The following is an 18640-nucleotide window of genomic DNA, read 5'->3' as shown; positions in this document are numbered from 1 at the left end:
AATGAACTCAGGTGCTCAAGTGACCCTCAAGTTAGCAGATTTCACTGTCTGTAAACCCTTGTGGTCAGAGACTCAGAAGACTAACAATCGAGCATTAGTATGACTTCAAATGAAAAATCTCAAAATATATATTAAAACTGCTAGAACATGGCCCCAGAGATAACTTTTATACAAGTTATTTTTATCTTGCATATCTGAATCATCACTTGCAATGATTCCTTTCCTTGTGTGGAAGAGGAAACAGGACAACCCCAACAAAATAAGGCTGGGGGAGGGTGGAGAATGCCAGCAACCAACCGCTAAGGCAGAAGGAGCAGATTGCTTTCTACAAACAGCATGCTTTACCTCAGAGTAACACACACTTTTCACACCTTACACACCTGAACAAAACGGAGAAAATCTTCTCTCTAAAGATGGTCAACTGGGTTTCACTAAGTTGTGAAAAGGTGAATGAAAATATGAGCCTCATTTTAGCAGCTGCAAGTGGAGGGGTAATGAAAGCATAAGCAAGTTACTACAATTAAAAAAACAAACAAACAAAAACAATCCAGAACACCTGCTGATCAGGACACACCTACTGCCAAACTTTCCCACCAGCAGAACTATCTGTCCCTAGCTTTGTGGTAGAAGATAAGCGGTCTGGAGACACAGCAGGTAATGTTGAAGGTCAAGGCTACAGGGTGCCTCCCAGATAAATGATGCCAAGAGCAAATAAGGCTCAATGTTCAGAAACAGGCTGAGCCATTGGGCCTGTGTACTTGCACAGGACACAGAACATGTGACTGATTTCAGAGCCATGTGTCATAGGTAGAGGGTAAGCGCTAGCACCTTCACTCATTTGCAGGGACTCTACTGCACTATGTTAGACAATTAGAGCCCGGTGGACCAAGACCCCTCCCTTTTGTGGAGCTCATGAGCCAACAGTGAAGCAGAGAGAAAGGCAAAGTGGTGGGGCCGCTCACAGCAGAGACAGCTTCATAAGGTGACAGCACAGAGGGGAGAAGGGGAAATCAGCAAAGATGCTCAGGAAAGAACCAGAGCAGACCAGACCAAGCACAGGTGTGAGGTGAGGAAAAGCCGAGGGGGTGTCTTAATTTCATCTTCTACCTTTGCTTCCTAGGACAAAATAAGGACCCCAGTCATGTTTACTGAATGAATGTAATGCCCTGTATCTAAGACTGTTCAGCAAACTAATTCAATGTGTAGGCCAGGGTGCTTTGAACAACTGCATGCAAACTATATTGAGGAAAGCACATTTTTCTGAGAGGAGCTGCTTATTCAGACATTCACACAGGGTTTTTATTTTAAACATTTACAAAGTATTTGCCATGTGCTTGGCACTTGCTCAGCTGACAGGACTGCGCTGGCTTGTCCTACCCATGCAACTGCTTCTTGCTTTCTTCAACCCCACAACTAAACGTCACAGCTTTCTTTCCAGGTGTGGTACGAGGAAAGAGAAAAGTAGATTCTATTGCATAGGGAGGAACCTCTCATAAAGTCTACTCTGGACTAGGGTTTAATGACACTTTCCTTTAAAATACAAAGAGGTAGGCAGGCATAGTGGTGGATACCTGTAGTCGCTGGTACCAGAAAGTCCAGGAGTTCTCGACTTTCTCTCAAGAAAAGGGAGAGAAAAAGGTGGGGATAAGCAGGACACAAGAAACAAGATTTACATCCACACTGGTCCAAGCTTCCTGTCTACCTCAGTGCCCCTTAACGGTACCCACAGGTGAGAACTACACAGTTCTTAGAACTTGGGGAGCAGCCTTCGAAATGAGATACAAACAGCCAGATGTGCAAAAGAATCAAGTCAGATGAAGGAGCAAAAAGACAACTAAAGAATTGCATCACGGTAAGAGGAGAGTGGAACTGTCTTTTCTTACCTTTTCTTATCATCACGTAATTTTTCACTATAAAAGCTTTGGAAATAAATATGCATTTAGGAAAAATAAACCAGCACTTGCACGTTCGAACACATCAAACTTGTCTTTGTAACTACTATCCATATCAGTTTAGCATGGACTCATGGGAGCTGTTCATTTCTCACGTCACAAAAATCATATGTAAATGAGAATATGAGACAAAACGTTCGGTATGATGCCCTCGACGTGACTCCCTCACTGCCTTCCCAAGCTTTCATCGATTCCTAATTTCTCATTTATATTCAGGCTCGCTCTTTCTAATACTTCCATGCACATTATCTTGAGTCTCTTTCATGAATTCTACTAAAAATTTTCATTTTACTCTTTCCATGTATCAAAAAGAAAAATGAAAAGCTGTTAAAAATCTTAATGCTCACCTTACATGAGCAAGAAAGCATAATAAAAGAGTTTAACACCTTAAAAAGAGGAAACCGTTTTCCCTCCTAAGTCCTGCTCTTCTGAATATTATATCCAAATACACTTATACCTGATGCAGTTTTGTTCAGAGACTGTTTTCACAAAATCCTGCAGTCAGTGATCACAACCAGGTACCCTTAACTCTGCTTCCTGTATCTTCTTCTCTAATTCAAAGGGTATTTTTTTATGGTTCTGCAACCCTTTGTATTTTGGAACTGATTACGTCATTCTTTTCGAATGAGCCTACTTAAGGCAGTGTTTCTAACTTGTAAAAATTAAGAAGCCAGGTTTTAAGAAAATGTTATTTGGTGGAGAAAATAATTGTGTCTCTCTTTGATCTGCTAAGCACTACTATGGAAGAAACACTACAAAACTGCATGTGCATGAATGTTCGCACTTCTAGGCTTTTTGACTTGCAAAGAATTAATCACTTTTCATTTAATACAGTAAAAAAATCATTCAAGTTACTACTGTACTCATAAAGCAAGTATCCCTTAGGATCTGAGCAAAACAGGAAAAAAAAGCACCCTCCAAGGGTATCCCAAGTCCATTCTCTCCCTTTCACAGTGTTCTCAATCCTGCTATCCAGTGCTGAAAGGCAACTCACCTCCTTGTAGTCCACTTCTTTATTCGTATCCCCCATTCATTCAGGAAAGCATAACATAGTCTTATCAGAATCCCTTCCAGAAACCTCCTGTGAAGCCCTAATCAGTTCTACTCGGTGTGTAACTACAGTCCCTCAGCTCCATCTAATTTAAATGTACCTTCTTATCCCTTTCTAAGTCTCTGAGGGGAAAAAAAGACTACAAGAAAAAAAATGTGTGTGAGATTTACTCGTGAGAAAACCAGGATCTAGCAATGCTGAGAGCAGCAAGTGGAGCATAAGGCTTGTCTCGGAGAGAAACCTAACAGAAGAAAATCCTTCAAGGAACAGCTGTGCCCAAGCTCCAGTGTGGACCATCTCCAGCCAACAGCAAGCAGATTTTGAATGGAGGTGGTTTCCATTTAAAGAAGTATCTGGTGAACTTGGGTTTCCTTTCATGGGGACTAAGCGGACTACAGGCACTAACACAGAAGGACACTGCCTGGGAGGGAAAAGGCACCCCTTTCATTTTACGCTAGCTCCAGGACTGGGCTCCAGCTTAAGCCTCAGTGTTCCAGGGGAGGAAACCAAGCAGAAGATACCGGGTTAGAAAAACAATGGTTCTTCCCTGCTGAGTTCTGTGGTCATTTTAGGACCCTACATTTTTCCGTGCAGATCATATCAACATTAGATATGCTTATAGCAGATTTTTTTACTTTCCTGAAGTAATTATTCAGATACATAATACCAATCATAAGAATGCCACTACAATAGTAATGCTTGGCAGTATTCACCAAACAGGTGCCCAGATACCATCTCCCTGTTTTTACAACTCCCAACCCTTCAAAAGCAAGCTTACAGCCCTAAGATGACCTACCAAGCTTTTGTACACCATAGGTCAAGTTACCAGGATGACTTCTTCCCAGAGCTTAATATCCGAGCTCAAATCTAACATTTTTACAAATTAAAAAAAAAAATGAAACAAAAAGTCATGAAAAAAATCACATATCAGTGCTGACCTTGTTGTTCACTATCTGCTTCAGTTTTTGAGGAACCTGGTGCAACAGGAAGAGGTCGAGGTGGCCTGGGTTTTGGAGTGGGAGGCGAGATTCTTTTCCTTCCAATATATTCTACGTAAGTTCCTGGAAAGTCTCCCCTCTCCCCAGTGGTTTCATTATAGCCATTTAACCAGCCAATATCTTCAGGCCTGGCTTCCTGTCCATCACTGAATCCAAGTGCCACCAAGGATCCTTTATTCACAGTCAGTATGTCCCCCAAATGCAGGTCAATGTCTTCTTCCCTCTCCTTCCTGTAGTCATACAGAGCTCTGTACTGGTACCCCTCAGCACTCATGTCTGCAGATCTGTCACCATGCAATAGATGAGTCTGCTTTTATACTGCAGTCTGATTTTAGGTTTTGATGGAAAGCGAATTCAGGGAGTGGGCTAAAATCCCTACCAGGTGTCCAGCTGAGGACAAAGAACCACTCTCCAAAGGTTTAAGAGGAGAGGTGACTGGCCATTCGGCTGTCCATCTGTCCTCCATCAATGGTGTGACTAAAGACAGTGCTCCAATCCCTCTGCTTGCCACAGTCCTCCTTGGCGTCCTTTTCAGCAACTTGTCAACACCTTGACTCCCGGCCGACTCTCAAGGCGAGGCCCAATCCTCTCTGACGCTCTTGTCACACTGTCCATCTGTCGTCTGATTTTACTGCCACACTCCACTCACAGCTTCACCTAGCAAAGGGAAAACAAGGCTTATGAATGAACATCACACTTTGCCATCTGTGTGGATTTAAATTTCTACTTCTATTCAACAAGTACTTAATCAATTTGGCAGACACACACAGGCCAGAGTGCTACTGTTTGACATAGTATACACAACCAAGATTAGTAAGACAGTCCCTGCCTTCTAAGAACACTGGGTGGGGACAGGAGGAGGAGTGTTGGCATGTGGCAATGTCCCAGAGATATGACTGGTACACAAGGAACCAAAACATTAGGTAAATGCCATAACAGATACAGATACGAAATGCCGTGGGGTTCAAGTAAAAGACCACATCTAATTGCAGAAATCTGCAGACAGAATGGAATGTGTGGCATGATCCTGGGTACAGAAGAGACTAAGCAAATGTCATAAGTTGGGAAGAGCTAGCACAGGAAGTCCCATCCATCTGAAGACAAAGAGGGAACAGCGGGCCTGGGTTAGAGACAACAGGGGTTGTTCAGTCCTCCAATGAGCTCTGCAGGGGCATGGAGAAGCAGCAGCGATAAAAACTGCACTCAAGGAATCCCAATCTGACAAGGTGCCCAGGAGAGGCTGGGATAGAGACAAAACAGAGGTGAGGGCTGCGAAAAAGTTACACTGCAGCAGCTGGTCACAGGGCACAGCTTTGAGGACAGGGACCAGGGAGGCGGCAGCAGGTACATGGAGGGGCACACTTGGTACATGGAGGGGCACACTTAAGTGAAAAACAGTATAATGAAGGGGACAATGTGTGGGAGGTAAAAATGCCTGATGCTGTGTTACTGAGAGCTCTGTTCCGATATTAGACATAGGGAACCCAAAAGACCTAACGGGCTTAGGAGATGCAGGATCCACTGGCAGGTGTGCTAGTGACTGGCTGAGATTCATGAGAAGGGGTTCGCCCCAAGTTTTGTAATCAGCTACAAATAAGACAGGGCTGATTTCAGTCCAATGGAAAAGCAACACACACACACACAACCAAAAGGATCAAAACAACATGATTTAGTCAATTAACTGAGGAGAGAAAAGTCAAGGTTTAGATACAAAAGTCCCCGAAATAGAAATAAGCAAGATCAGGTTGCAACAGGTGACCCCTAGACCAAAGCCCTGCAGAAATACATGCACAGGGGAAACTGAGTCAAGGTTAGACCATGGGACTCTGCTCATTCTGGAACCACCACTGACATTTTGAGATTGCAGATTCCAGGCCAGGAAGGAGGATAGCACCTAGGTGTCAAGGCGTTAAGAAATTAAAGGAAGTTATCAATGCTTGCTACTGTGAAATACTATGTAAACTGGGCTTAGTGGAGGGGTAGTAAGGAAAACATTTTTTTCTTTTTCTTTTGGTTTGGTCTTTTTGAGACAGGTGTCCCTGTAGCCCCAGCTGGTGGCCAAGAACTCACTATGTAGACCAGGCTGGCCTCGAACTCAGAGATCCACCTCTGCCTCCAGAGTGCTGAGATTAAAGGTGTGCACCACCACTATTGTCAAGCATGGTGAGGGCAGAGCAATTGGTGAGCCAAAGTTAAGTCAGCATGGATGGCTGATGGGACAGTGTGCACACATTCACACACACACACACATCCCTTCTGTACTCCATCAATTTCTCAATGTCATCTCTGCTAGAAAGAGTAAAATCAAGCTAAAGGTTGAAGCGAAGCTACCTGTACAATTAAGCATTACAAGAAATAGCTGCACCATTTCAGGGCGCTATATCAAAGAGCTTTTCCAAGTTTGGAAGAGTGAAACACTTTAGAAGTTTAGTATTATAGGCACTCCAGTGTAGGCATCTTAAGCAGCAAAATCTAATCACAGACTGTGTTAGCATTCAGAAGTGCAAAGTATTCAGCTTCACATGACTAAAGCCTCAGCTGTAATACAATAACATTGTAAGGAGGCTTGCATACTAGAGGAAGCAAAAACAAACACTGGAAATTTGTGTGTAGCAAGAACATTAACTTGGGATGGTGCTGCTCCACTCTGCATTGCAGGCATCAGAGAAAAAATTAATGTAGCCAGTGGAGCATGAGAAAAAGAAGCTATATTATGTTTGAAGAAAGCCTCTCCTTTTGAAAGATCCAGAATCAAATTAAATATTCATTGCATAAATTCACACAAAAATGTAGAACTAGCAAATCTCATTTTTCAAACTAATGTGCTCTGTACAAAAGAGACACAGAACTCTAAAGAACATGAAAATTTACATATCCCTAAATGCTTGGAAACCAGGCAATATGCCTAAGAATAATTTAATTCCTCCAAATCTGCCCTGAAATTTTTGTTAGCTTTTCCTGGCAATGTATGTCTTTGTGGGGAGGAGAAAAAAAAAAATCCTCAATCAGTAGTTTGGGTAGATCTTTCTGCCAGCTGCTGCCTAGCACTTCCTCAATTTCAACCACTCAGAGGACCAATTTGGTGGGACTCTTAACAAAAGGGAGACTGCAATGGTCCTGTCACCTCCAGCCCCCAGCAACCAGCAACCGAACCCTAGCTCACAGCATATCTATAAAGTTAAGCATGGTCCTCACCCGGGAACTACTGGCCTCAGAGATAGCTCCACGGCCTTTCAAGGCTTTACAAACTCAAGATCCATTTGAGTGGACCTGGGGCTAAGTCCCTGCAAGGGACAGAAGAACTTGGAGGAGTGTGATGAGGGGTAAGAGACTAGACTGTACAGAAGCAACCCCCACCCTACAGGCTCAGTAGGACCTTGAACTTCTGCTAATGTTCTCTCCCTGCCACTGTCAGATGCAGCTTCATTTCTCTTTAAGAAAAACTCAGAGCTTTGGGTCTCAGTCTGATAAAGGAACCTCAGTTCTCCTCTGGTTCAGGGACAGCCTGTAGAGCATTCCTGTCTTCTGAGAGGCTACAGTCACAGCCAGGAAGATCAAGGCAGACAGGAAAGCTTAAACAAAGTCAGCCATAATTCAGTGTCAGTGAAGCAGTCTGAGAGCAATTTTGTAAAAGGAGAGGAAGAACAGCCAAGTCATTGCTTTGGGTGGTGACTTGATCATGAGGTGACAAGGTTCAGAGAGATCTTTCCTGGGCTGAAGAGGCAAGCCTCTCTCTGACTGCACAGTGCATACTTTCTCTGGCCTGCTGTGCTCATTTAAATAAGGCATGGCCGTCGTTATCATCCTCATCAGCCCGTGATAGTTACTGGGAGTTATGTCTACATTAACCCATTCCATCTTTGATAACCATGTAATGCAGGTCTTAACTACATGCTCACTTGACAAGGGGAGAAAGTTTAGTGTCATGACTACACTGAGCACCTGAGTTAGAACTTAAATTCGGATCCACCCAGTCTGTAGAGTGCCTTCTTTTAAGACCACCAGAACCTACTTCCAGATTCCATGTGCTTAGATACCCAGGAGCATCTCAGAGCAGTGATATAAAAAATGCAGTTGCTTGTCTGTCTACACTGGCCCCCTCAGACTAATTCTGCATATCTGCCTTCACAGTAGACAGCAGCTTCACAGGTAGTATGTTTGGGTCTCACACATCTGCACAAATAGAGGTCCTTAGAACTGGGCAACAATCCTGCCAAGTCTAGGACTCAGCATATCAGCTATGCAAATTTCCTTCTAAAGAGACTTAATTAAAATGCATCCTTACCTAAGAAGTCTGTAAACTAGTGAAACAAAGAATCCTGTGCATACCACTTCTGGAAGGCTGTCACATCTGGAATTCTGCCCTTTTCTGCCCTACAAGCTTAGCTTCTGCCACCTGTATCCCTCTTGGCATCTCTGCCCCATGCTACTCTCCTGGGCCTCTCATTGCACAATTTCTAACAACTCAGCTGCTCCCTGGGGAGATATGGGAAGCACCAATCCAGAGTCATGAGGACTATCACAGCTAGAGCACCAGCAACTTCTTTTCACCCTTCCTCAAATTCTTCCCAGGATGGCAGGGCACCCAGCAGCCTGAAGCAACTGGGAAGGCCTATGTGACTCTCCTGAAGTCCATTTGGACCTCAGAGGATCCAGACTGACAGAACAGATCTTTTCTAGAGTCACCAGATTATACTTCCATTCTCTGGGCTACAAATACCTGCCCACTGAACTATTTCTACCCAGACTCACACAGTTATTTTATATTTCTATAATTTACATTTGGTTATTTTACATGTGGATAACAGTCATCAATCATTTATTATTTTTAGATAACCAAGGAAATTCTAACACATAGCTCTAAGCTCATATATATATATGTTACTGTATCAAAAAAAAGTATAAAGGAATCATGTGAAGAAATTACAAATCAACTTTATATAAGATCATATGCAACTATTCAAAATTCCCTGAAAGAAATGTTTTGCGTGGGTCTTTCAAGTCTTTTAACAACTGCCTATAATCCCACCCAGTGGACGTACCTTTTCTTTCTCTGCTAACACATTAAACAATTCTCATTTTATTTTCCCCAAATAAAATTGTTTCTGCTGCTTGGAAAATAATAATCTATGACTGCTTAATGTGCAAGGACTTGAAAAATAGATCTTTAGTTTAACCTCCTAACCTGCAGGCACCACAGGAAAGAACCAAATATAACTCCCTGAAAAGCCCTTGAATTTTGTTCACTCACTCTATTTGCTTTTACAAAGGAAAGGATTTGGAAAACTTGATAGGGAGGCAGCAATAATGGATATTTTCAAAGTACATTAAATAAATCAAGAACATATCTACTCGGGTGTTGCCATCCTGTGATGAAATTAGCAGTGTGACACTGGGTGGCAGCACTAAATGGGTAAACCATCAAGATAAGGAAGATACTAGGGGTTCTGGGCTGGCAGCCTACACCACCCTGCATCTTACCAGTCCCCTTTCGTGCACTAGCTCAGGGTCTAGGGCAACCATCTCACCTCAGATCATACAGTCTTTTGAAAAAAAAATCATTTTCTTCACTTTTCAAACTTCTGGAGACCCTGGAATATTAAAACTGCCTTATGATCCCACCATGCATTTGTGTATAGAATGACGGAGTCGAGGTTAAGTTTTTATGGTACATGAGTTTCACCTTAATTAAAATGATCTGAAAAAGATGGGGTCAACTCAAGCACAACGCTACAGGAATCAAATACCACAATCCATTCCCAAGCCAACCAGCTAAGCAGAATGTGCTGCTGGCTGTCACACTCTGGGCTGGGTAGTTAATGTGGCTAAGTTGGGTGTGGAGGCTGTAATTCCTGCCTGCAAGCCCTTTAGGGGCAGACAGCACACACCCATGTGACACAGTAAGGAGAGAGAACTCTTCACCAAGCAGTACAGCATTGGGTGCCCCAGAGCAGCACAAGAAAAGCAGAGGAGAGTTGCCCATCCATAGCAACCCTTACACACGAAGGGGTCATCAGAGAGAGAGGGCTAGGAGAAAGGATCATGCACTTACAGGATTAAGGAAGAGATCCCCCTACCCAGGAGAGGCTATGAGGCCAATGTCTATTCTCCTGCATCACTACGGAAGAGAGGGATGGAGAGGGTGGCCACGGGGGATGGAGGGGACAGCACTGAGGGAGCTGACCTACAATATTTCTTTCTGTCAAAAGACAATGGTAGTCCTTAAAATTTGGGGCAGGAAGGGTGACTTCTGAGCTGCAGCTAGTGGCAACTGCTCCTATCGATGCCAAGTATATAACTATGGGCAAGTCACTTAAACCTCTTTGTGTCATCATTTTATCGCCTGTGAGGCAGATGCAAGAAGCAGACCTATACTTCCCTAGGTCATTATGAGGATTAAAGGCAATTACACTCACAAGCACATAGCTCCATGCTTCTCAGTAAGAGCTTAATATAATTAACACCAACTCGGAGCTCACTGCGCACCAGGCAGTTCTCGGAGTTTTACGTGTATCCTATAACCACTCTCACCATAATTAACAGTCCCATTCTGCAGGTGAGAAAACCAAGCAAAGTTAAATGACATGCCTGAAGTGACAGTCAACTGCAGTTACAGCATTAGGGATACTAGGAATATCAGCATTAAATGTCACTGCCATTTACACAATGTAGATTTAAAACAGAGACAGGTGCCAGGAATTTTCTCTTGCACTGCCTCTCAATCCTACAAGCAGTTCTAAAAGAAGCCTGAAGCTACCTAAAATAAAACTCTGCTGTAAATAGATAGACCGATAAAGCCTGCCTGTGGACTTTGCCCAACTAGTTTACTCTCCAGACCCAAGGTGGAAGGTGGCTAGGAAGAGGTCAAGGCAAAGGGGACCTGGGAGGGGCTGGGGGTGTGTTATATGGTAGGGGGACATGAGTGTGCTTGGTGGCAGGGCAGAAGATGGGAGTCTGGGGACAACACTGATGCCTAACTGGGTTTCCTGGCTGCTCCCTGGCCTGTCCTCAAAGAGGAAAAAAGGAGTACAACAAAGCAATGCCCCAGAGAATGAAGGCAGCTAGGTCCTCATGGGACACAAGCCCAGTTCTCAGGACCACAGAGAAGTTCCAGGAGGAAGGCAAGGGGCAAAGGCTGATCCAATGGCCAGTCATCTCACCTCTACAGCCATCTCACCTCCACAGACTTCCACTGGTGGAACCTCCTGACCCTTTGGCCAGGCTCCTATGACTTCGACACCCTCCCAGGTGATCATTAACCTGAGAACTATTTTGACTACAGGTGCTTGTGGGTATATATTTGATTTACTTTAGGGAAAACAATGGTGGCAGAACAAGATCTCCAGTGATGTTTTTACAGATTTTTTTTTCCCTTCAGTAATATTTGTACTATACTCATTCCACCTTTCACCCCCTCCCCCCAAAAAAAGTGTGGGGTTGGAGGAGACCTAGCATAAGCCGAACAGACAAGTTCATAAGTCATTCCACAGTCCGTGTTTCAGTTCATTTGGCTTAGTGTACAAAAAATGGCTTTTAATTCTGCTCCTTTAGGCAAGTGATTTCAATAGTGTTGGCAAAACTACAGCGAGTAATAACATTAGAGGAGAATGAGGCTAGAAAAAAATGCAATGAATAATATGAATGTTTAAAAAATTAATCACAACCTATGTCTTAATAAAAAAATCATGATAACAATTATACTGTCTTCTAAAGTAAAAACTAAATTGAAAGTTGGGAGTGTTGGTACATGCCTATAATCCCATAACATGGGAAGAGGCACCTAGATGTTTAGAAGTTCAAGGTCAAGTTGGGCTACACTGAGAGTTAAAGGCCAGCCTGGACAACAGGAGACACTCTCCAAAATAAAACATGCACATGTGTGCACTTACCCATGCACGCACCTGATTATCCCTCTCAGTGATAGGTAATATCCTAGTTTTCAGAGCTTCACCAAGATGCTTCATTTCCTGTCTTTGTTGGCAAAGTCCTGCACTGTACAGAGTCCTGTGCTCTGCCTGTCTGATAGATGTAATATACTAAGACAAAAGTGCTGCTGATGTCCTCTATATGTATATACCTCAATCGTCAGAGAATTAAAAGAAAAAACTCACATGCAAACATTATCTCAGCTTGCTTGCATAAACCTTTTTATTTTCAGTTGGCTCATTCACTATCTCTTTATTCAATAAAACACATTTTGCAAACCAGAAAATGCAAACACAATAAAAGCTGGGCTAGAACTAGTTCTGTTTTAACAACTATGTGGACAATTTTTCAAAATGAATGCCTTTTACAACGTTCTGCTGAACCACCTAGGAGAAAGAAAAAAAAAATTAATCAAATTCCAACCTAAAAGTTACATGGCATTCACGAGAAAAGTTTAAGGGAATAGCCAACAGATAAGATGAATAGGTTTGCACTTAAGACTCAAAGCCTTTTCAGAGACTAACCTGAGAGGGGAGGGGAGACAAGGAAGGGTAATGGGGGATGTGAATACAATCAAAACACAGTACATGAAAAGGCCCCCAAAGAAAAACATTGTTCTGTACAATTAATAAAAACTATTAAGAATTAAAAAAAAAAAGCAATCCCACCAAAATTTCAAAGATCAGGCATATCACCATCAGCAGCCAAAAATACTTATTCCTGTAACTTAGTCTACAACAGTTTCCCCAGACCAGCTTTATCCTGTAAATGTATCAAAGTCAAGAAATACTTAAAAAAAACAACATACTCAATCAGTGGGCAGTAAAATGCTTTTTTACATGACTATACAGCATGACAGATGTGAAAAGGCACAGTGCTATCATAAACCAAGAAGCAGATAAGAGGGCAGATAACAGTGTGCACACTGCAGAGTTCTGTTATGCAACTAAGAACAGGTCCCAACTCAAGAGGAAAGTTAAAAGTAAACTCGCATGACAGTCTGAAAGCCAGTATCAGCTAATGTAACTTTCTTCAAATCATAAAAATCGATAGATTGCTATGGAAAAGTGGCGTGACCTGCAACAGGCACATAAAACGGAAGGCCAGCAGTAACACTGTCCAGTACTTCTGCAAAGCAGGGGGGAGCCTCCCCCACTGGCCTTTCCGATTTAAACTTGAGTTTGCAATGAAGGCGGGGGGATCAGGCATAACTTTGTCTCATAAAAGTTACTTAAACTTTTGTACTTAAGAAAACTACTCAGTGTTAAGGGTTTATTTCAAGAACAATGTAATTGCCAAAAAAAAGTTACAGCTCAGTGAGGTGCTTTTCCCTTGTTCAGTGATAAACGATGCTTGTATGCCTCACCTGTGCTGAAGTCCCCACATGCCTCATGATTTATACTTTGGAAATCTATTAATCTGTTAATCTGTGGCAGAAATAAACCCATCTACCACCCCAAGTTCATAAATTACCACTTTAAGGTGGCAAAAAAGAACCCTAAGCCAATGAAATATTAAAATATGCTTCCACATGAAACCTGACCCCATCAGCTTTGTGAATATCCCCCTAACACCAAAAACTCGAAACTCACATTGAAATGACAACCTCATGCTGCATTCAAAACCCGGAACTGCTTTATCCATTCCTCCTTCACGCTGTCTGACAAAGAGGAGAAGAAGAGGAAAAGATGGGGGGGGGGGCGACTCTAAAAGCCCTAAAATCACGAAACCCCTAAATAAAGCATAAACTCACTCCAGCACAAAGGCAGGGCCCGTAGCTCCTCCGGGAGGAATTAACGGTGGAAGTGAGAGCTTTCCGGTATTAGCCTCGCCGGGAGCAGAATTCCCCCGAATCCAGTGCCTGCACCCAGCATTCAACATGCAACAGCCACTCCGTTCACACCCTTGCATTATTGTGCGCGAATGCGAGTTACCAAAATACATTTCTGTACACGCGTGCCTGGCCAGAGCTTTTCTAGTCTCTTTGTCTCGTGATCTGCGGGGCAGTTTCTGTCTTTGGGAAGGAAGTGTTAGAGCCCCGGCTGGCAGACAATTCCCCTCAATATATTAACTCCGGCTTGCACGCTCCTTTGCTCTTCCCAGCCGGCTCCATATTGCTGGGCAGGTCCCTCCAGGGTCGCCCCGCTTTAGGAAAAGCTGGATTTCCGGGCGGTACCAGGCACCCCACTGATTATGCCTCCTGAAACCTGCCCATGCCCGGCGGGCACCAGACACCGAATTAGGGCCCCAGAGACCAACCGCCCCAAGGCGCACTTCCCCCATCCCGGAAGAGGAGGGCGGCAAAGTTCGCTCGCCAGGGTTTAGGGGGAGAGCTCCGGGGACCCCGGGGAAGGCCGGGCCGCGACCCGGGCTGCAGCTGGGGGGCCACGAGGGAGCGGAGCGCTAACGCAAAGACGGCGATCAGGGCGCCCTCTTCCCGTTCAGGGCTCCAGGAAGCTGCAGGGCGACAGGGGACCCTCGGAAGCGTGCGGGGACCGAGGGGAGCCCGGGGTCGCTTGGCAGCTCCGGGCCGAACGCGCCGGGCGGCGTGCAGAGCCGGCTTTGGGCAGCGCCGAGGAAACACGATCAGGAGGTGGCCACAAGCACGCAGGCGCTGGCCACCGGCCGGGAAGGCTTGTCCGCAGCCGGAGGACGCTGGCAGCGGGGAGCCGGTGGTCCGGCCGCTTCCCCTCGGCGCGGCTCCGCAGAAGCTGCTGCTGGTGACAGGAAGAGCGGCCGCGCACGCATGCAGCGCCTCCCCCTCCCGGGCACACACCAGCCCTACCTCCCCGGCGGCCGGCTTCCTTCCTCTGCCCGGCCTGTGCTTCAGCGGCTTCCTGAGCGCACCGCTCCGACGCGCCTGCGATCCAGCTACGACCCGCCGGCCCCTGGCTGTCCCGGCTCGGAGTCTCCGAGTAGCTGGTCCACCACCCTCGCCGCGACCGCTGCTTCCTCCAACTCCGTTCCAGCTGCTCGCTACTCCTCTCCGTGAGCCCACAGCTCCAGCGCTGTGCCGGCCCGCCTCTAGGCCCGCCCCGGCTCCCCGCCCACGAGCGCACACCAATCAGCGCGCGACCCCGCCCCCTGCTCGCTAGCCACCCCCCTCCGCCCGTGCCACTGACCGAGCGGGTCCGGGAGCCCAGCGGCCGAAGTCGAGGGGCGGAGAGGAGCTCCCGCCCCGCGGACCCTTCCTGCGGCGGCCCTCGCCTCCGCCCCCTGCTTCGGGGATGCCCTGGGCGGCTGGACCGCGCGGCCTCCGCTGCGGAGCGCTCTAGCTCTGCGTGGCCGGGGCTGGCTCAGCCACTGGGCGTCTCCCGGGCCGGAGGCGGGGGGTGGGAACCCGGGGAGGTCCCAGGCAAGTTCAGGCCTCCCTGGAGCCTGGCTGTGTCTGTTCGGCGAGTCTTGCTATGCACCAGCCCCTTCCTCTTTCGAACCCACTAGAGCCTCAGCAAAGCGGCCGGGAGGACGCGGATGCTGGGACTCACCAAAGCCAGGAGGCCCTGTCATTCCTGGCCTCGCCTGCACAGCTTCCCTAGTGGTCAGAAAAACCACGCCACCCGGCGAGGTGCTCCCGGGTGAAGGAGGGGTGAAAGGGTGAGCCGGAGGGACCGGTGCCCGCTGCCTGCCGCGGACTGCAGGAGCCTGGCACGGCCGCTCAACCTGGAGAAGGAAATAGTTTTGTAAGGAGGCCTGATCTCTTGCAGTCTTGGGATGGCAGAGCCTATGTAGGTCACTCAGGCAGCCCACCGCCCCGTGATGCTTCTGATTGGGTGGGTGAAGCTCCAGAGAATTCTGTGGTTTCTTGAAATGTGAAAATGCCGGTCCTTAGGGTAGTAATTATTATGCTCAAGAAAAAAATAGTTGATGTTGGTTCAACCTTCCACTGCTAAAGGATGTCAGCCATGTTCCGTTTGTTCACATGAACATGGTCAAGAGGAAATTTTTCCAAGTTCTCCCAGAATAAGGTTTATTCTACAGTTTATGCACTCACCCATCCTGCTTACCCTAGAGCCCCCTTTGCAGCTCTTTCCTAGTGTTCTGCCAAGAATATTACTTTTTCTTAACCAAGTACTTAGTCTTTTATCAGACCATGAATTTGGTGGTTCATTTCTGTGAGCTTTGGAAGTAGAGGGGCAAGTATTGAAATTCACAGCTTCTCCTTAGAAAATACAATCACTTTTAAAGATGACTCAGATTCCAATGGAAAAGTAAAGTCCTCTGATGCTACTTAGGTGCTACTGTTTCTGTTATTCCCATTATCTAATGAAGCCAAAATACAAAAGCAAGAAATATATCACCTTTAAAAATCTACTGTGCCATATGGAATGCAGTGGTGGACGCCTATAATCCCAACACTGAGGCTGAGGCCATAGAGTTTCAAGTTCAAAGCCAGCCTGGACCTCGTAGAGAGTCTCATAGAAAAAAATTTTAAACCTGGAAACAAATATGAGGTTGACCAAGTGGTTAGTGTTGTCAACGTGACAGATTCTCAAATCTCCTGGAGACTGGCTTCTAGGAGTTATATTGATTACATTAATTGATGCAAGAAGACCCATCTCAATTGTGAGTGTAGCCATTCCCTGGACAGGAGATCCTGGACTCTGTAAGATGTGGAAAGCAAGCTGAGCACTACACATACTGTTGTACCTCGTCCACTGGACCCCAAAAAGACCACCGAGGACCCAACACGCCAAAATGCAAAAGCAAAGGTTTATGGTTTATTCGGGCTTAAACTCAGGCTCTCAGACCTCACCAACTCAACGGATCTGTGCTGAGAGCCCAGAGTAAGGGAGAGTGGAGCCTTTTATAGGTTTTAGACAAAGGGTGGGGGACCGAAGATACATTTTGGTTGGTTCAAGGAGCCGATGCGTGCCAACATAATTTTAAACTGATTGGATGTATAAGATGCAGCCCTGGAAGTTTCTTATTGGTAGGTGCTATTCTCAGGGCTGTGGAATATGTTGACTGTTATCTATGGGGACTGGAGTCTCCGTTTTTACCTTATAGGGCAGTTTTCATGCCCGGGCTTGCTTAATCTATAGTTTCCTGGAAGGGGAGGGGGGAATAGCAGGCAGGGGTCAGGGCATGCCAGGGCATGTCTAGGCATGTCTAAAGCAGCAGCCAAGCATTTTACAGAAGCTAAAAGAGCAATTAGTGGGGGTCTGGAGGGATTGGGGGTAGCGGGTGAATGAAGAGGGTCTCAGGGTCCTACATTCCCCCCTTGTCTTGTAACTGGGGAACCCAATCATGGGTTCTGATTGGCCAGCTCACAGGTATCTGGGGAGATCATGCTAAGGGGCATATGGGGATTTATGTTACTTGTAGGAAAGGTACCATCAGTCGATCAGCAGTTCAATTACAACAATAGACAGGTTAGCAGGAAGGGTCCCATCAGATGCGGAGCTTGAATGGATTCAAAGGGTGTGGGGATGCCTTCCAGGTGTCTCCCTTGTAATCCTCTGGGACTGCAAACGGGTCGGCAGGTTTTGTGTGGGAGTAGTGCACCCAAGCTGCGACGCCGTCCACTTTGAGTGCGGTGGGAGTCATCAAGAGGATCACAAAGGGGCCCTTCCATCTTGGCTCGAGATTTTTCCGTTGCTGTCTGCAGATACAGTTGCCTGGTTTAAACTTGTGGGGTTGCGGGGGAAGAGCAGCTTCATATATGGCTGTGAGTTGCGGCCAGACCCGTTGGTGGGTTAGCTGCAACCGTTGGAGTGAGTCCAGCAGGTCCTGGTCTCCTAAGGTCAATACCAGGTCAGCTTGGAGACTAGGTATCATAGGAGGGGGGTTTCCATACATGATTTCAAAGGGGGTCAAACCCATCTGGTATGGAGTGTTTCTTACTCTAAAAGGGCCAAGGGGAGGAGAGCCACCCAGTCTGCACCAGTCTCTAAAGCTAATTTGGTTAAGGTCTCTTTTAGAGTTCTATTCATTCTTTCTACCTGTCCTGAACTCTGGGGTCTATAAGCACAATGTAGTTTCCAATTGGTCCCCAGTGCAGTGGCTATTCCCTGGCTTACCTGACAGACAAAGGCTGGCCCATTATCTGATCCGATTGTAGTTGAGAAACCATACCTGGGCAGGATCTCTTCGATTAGCTTCTTGGCTACCACATAAGCAGTCTCATGCTTGGTTGGGTAGGCCTCAGTCCATCCAGAGAAGGTGTCTATGAATACTAGTAAATATTTATATCCAAATTTTTCCTGTTTCATCTCAGTGAAATCAGTCTCCCAATACATACCCATTAGTGTCCCTCTGCTCCGGGATCCTGGGTTAGCATGGGATGGAGCTGAGTTGGTTAACTGGTAAGCATGACAATGCCTAACAATTTTTTTAATGGCTTGATTTCTTTCCTGAAGTTTAACTTTGGCTCTTCTTAGTAAGTCTTGCATCCTTTGGGTGCCCATGTGTGATGCTTGATGTATTTTCTTGAGCAATCTTATGCCTAAATTCTGAGGTAGGATAACTTTCCCTGCCATTGTCCTCCACCAGCCCTCTAGGCATTGAGTCATAGGGAGAGTGTGTATCCAGGCTAAGTCCTCGGGGCTATAGTGGGGAGTTTTAGGCAGTTCCCTTGCTCCAGGATCAACAAGAATGCCAGTGCCAGCCAGCCAAGACGGAAAGTACCTGAAAGGGGGAGTGAGGATTGAAAGAAAAAACAAGAGACAGAAAAGATACTTGGGAGGGCTGTCAGTAGAGACTGCAGCAGCCTT

The 18640-nt window shown here is 46.0% G+C and overlaps 1 protein-coding gene across 3 annotated transcripts in view; it reads right to left on the bottom strand.

Annotated features, from left to right (window-relative positions):
- The window catches only part of Pik3r1 (phosphoinositide-3-kinase regulatory subunit 1), an 84263-nt gene extending 69319 nt beyond the window's left edge, over positions 1 to 14944 (bottom strand). The window contains exons 1-4 of one of the 3 annotated variants that reach the window (XM_029566307.1): positions 13681 to 14700; positions 13520 to 13587; positions 11903 to 12313; positions 3942 to 4658 (exon numbers count right to left, since the gene is read on the bottom strand). In XM_029566307.1, coding sequence (XP_029422167.1) covers positions 3942 to 4275 — 334 coding nt within the window. In that variant the 5' untranslated portion in view covers positions 4276 to 4658; positions 11903 to 12313; positions 13520 to 13587; positions 13681 to 14700. The other 2 variants (XM_008838833.3, XM_029566306.1) reach the window with 2 other exon arrangements.
- Between the last annotated feature and the right edge of the window lie 3696 nt (positions 14945 to 18640).

This window comes from Nannospalax galili, unplaced genomic scaffold (assembly GCF_000622305.1).
Source record: "Nannospalax galili isolate Female #2095 unplaced genomic scaffold, S.galili_v1.0 scaffold518, whole genome shotgun sequence".
NCBI lineage: Eukaryota > Metazoa > Chordata > Mammalia > Rodentia > Spalacidae > Nannospalax > Nannospalax galili.
Note: the sequence above shows the minus strand (reverse complement) of the source record. Positions and strands in the feature narration are given on the sequence as shown.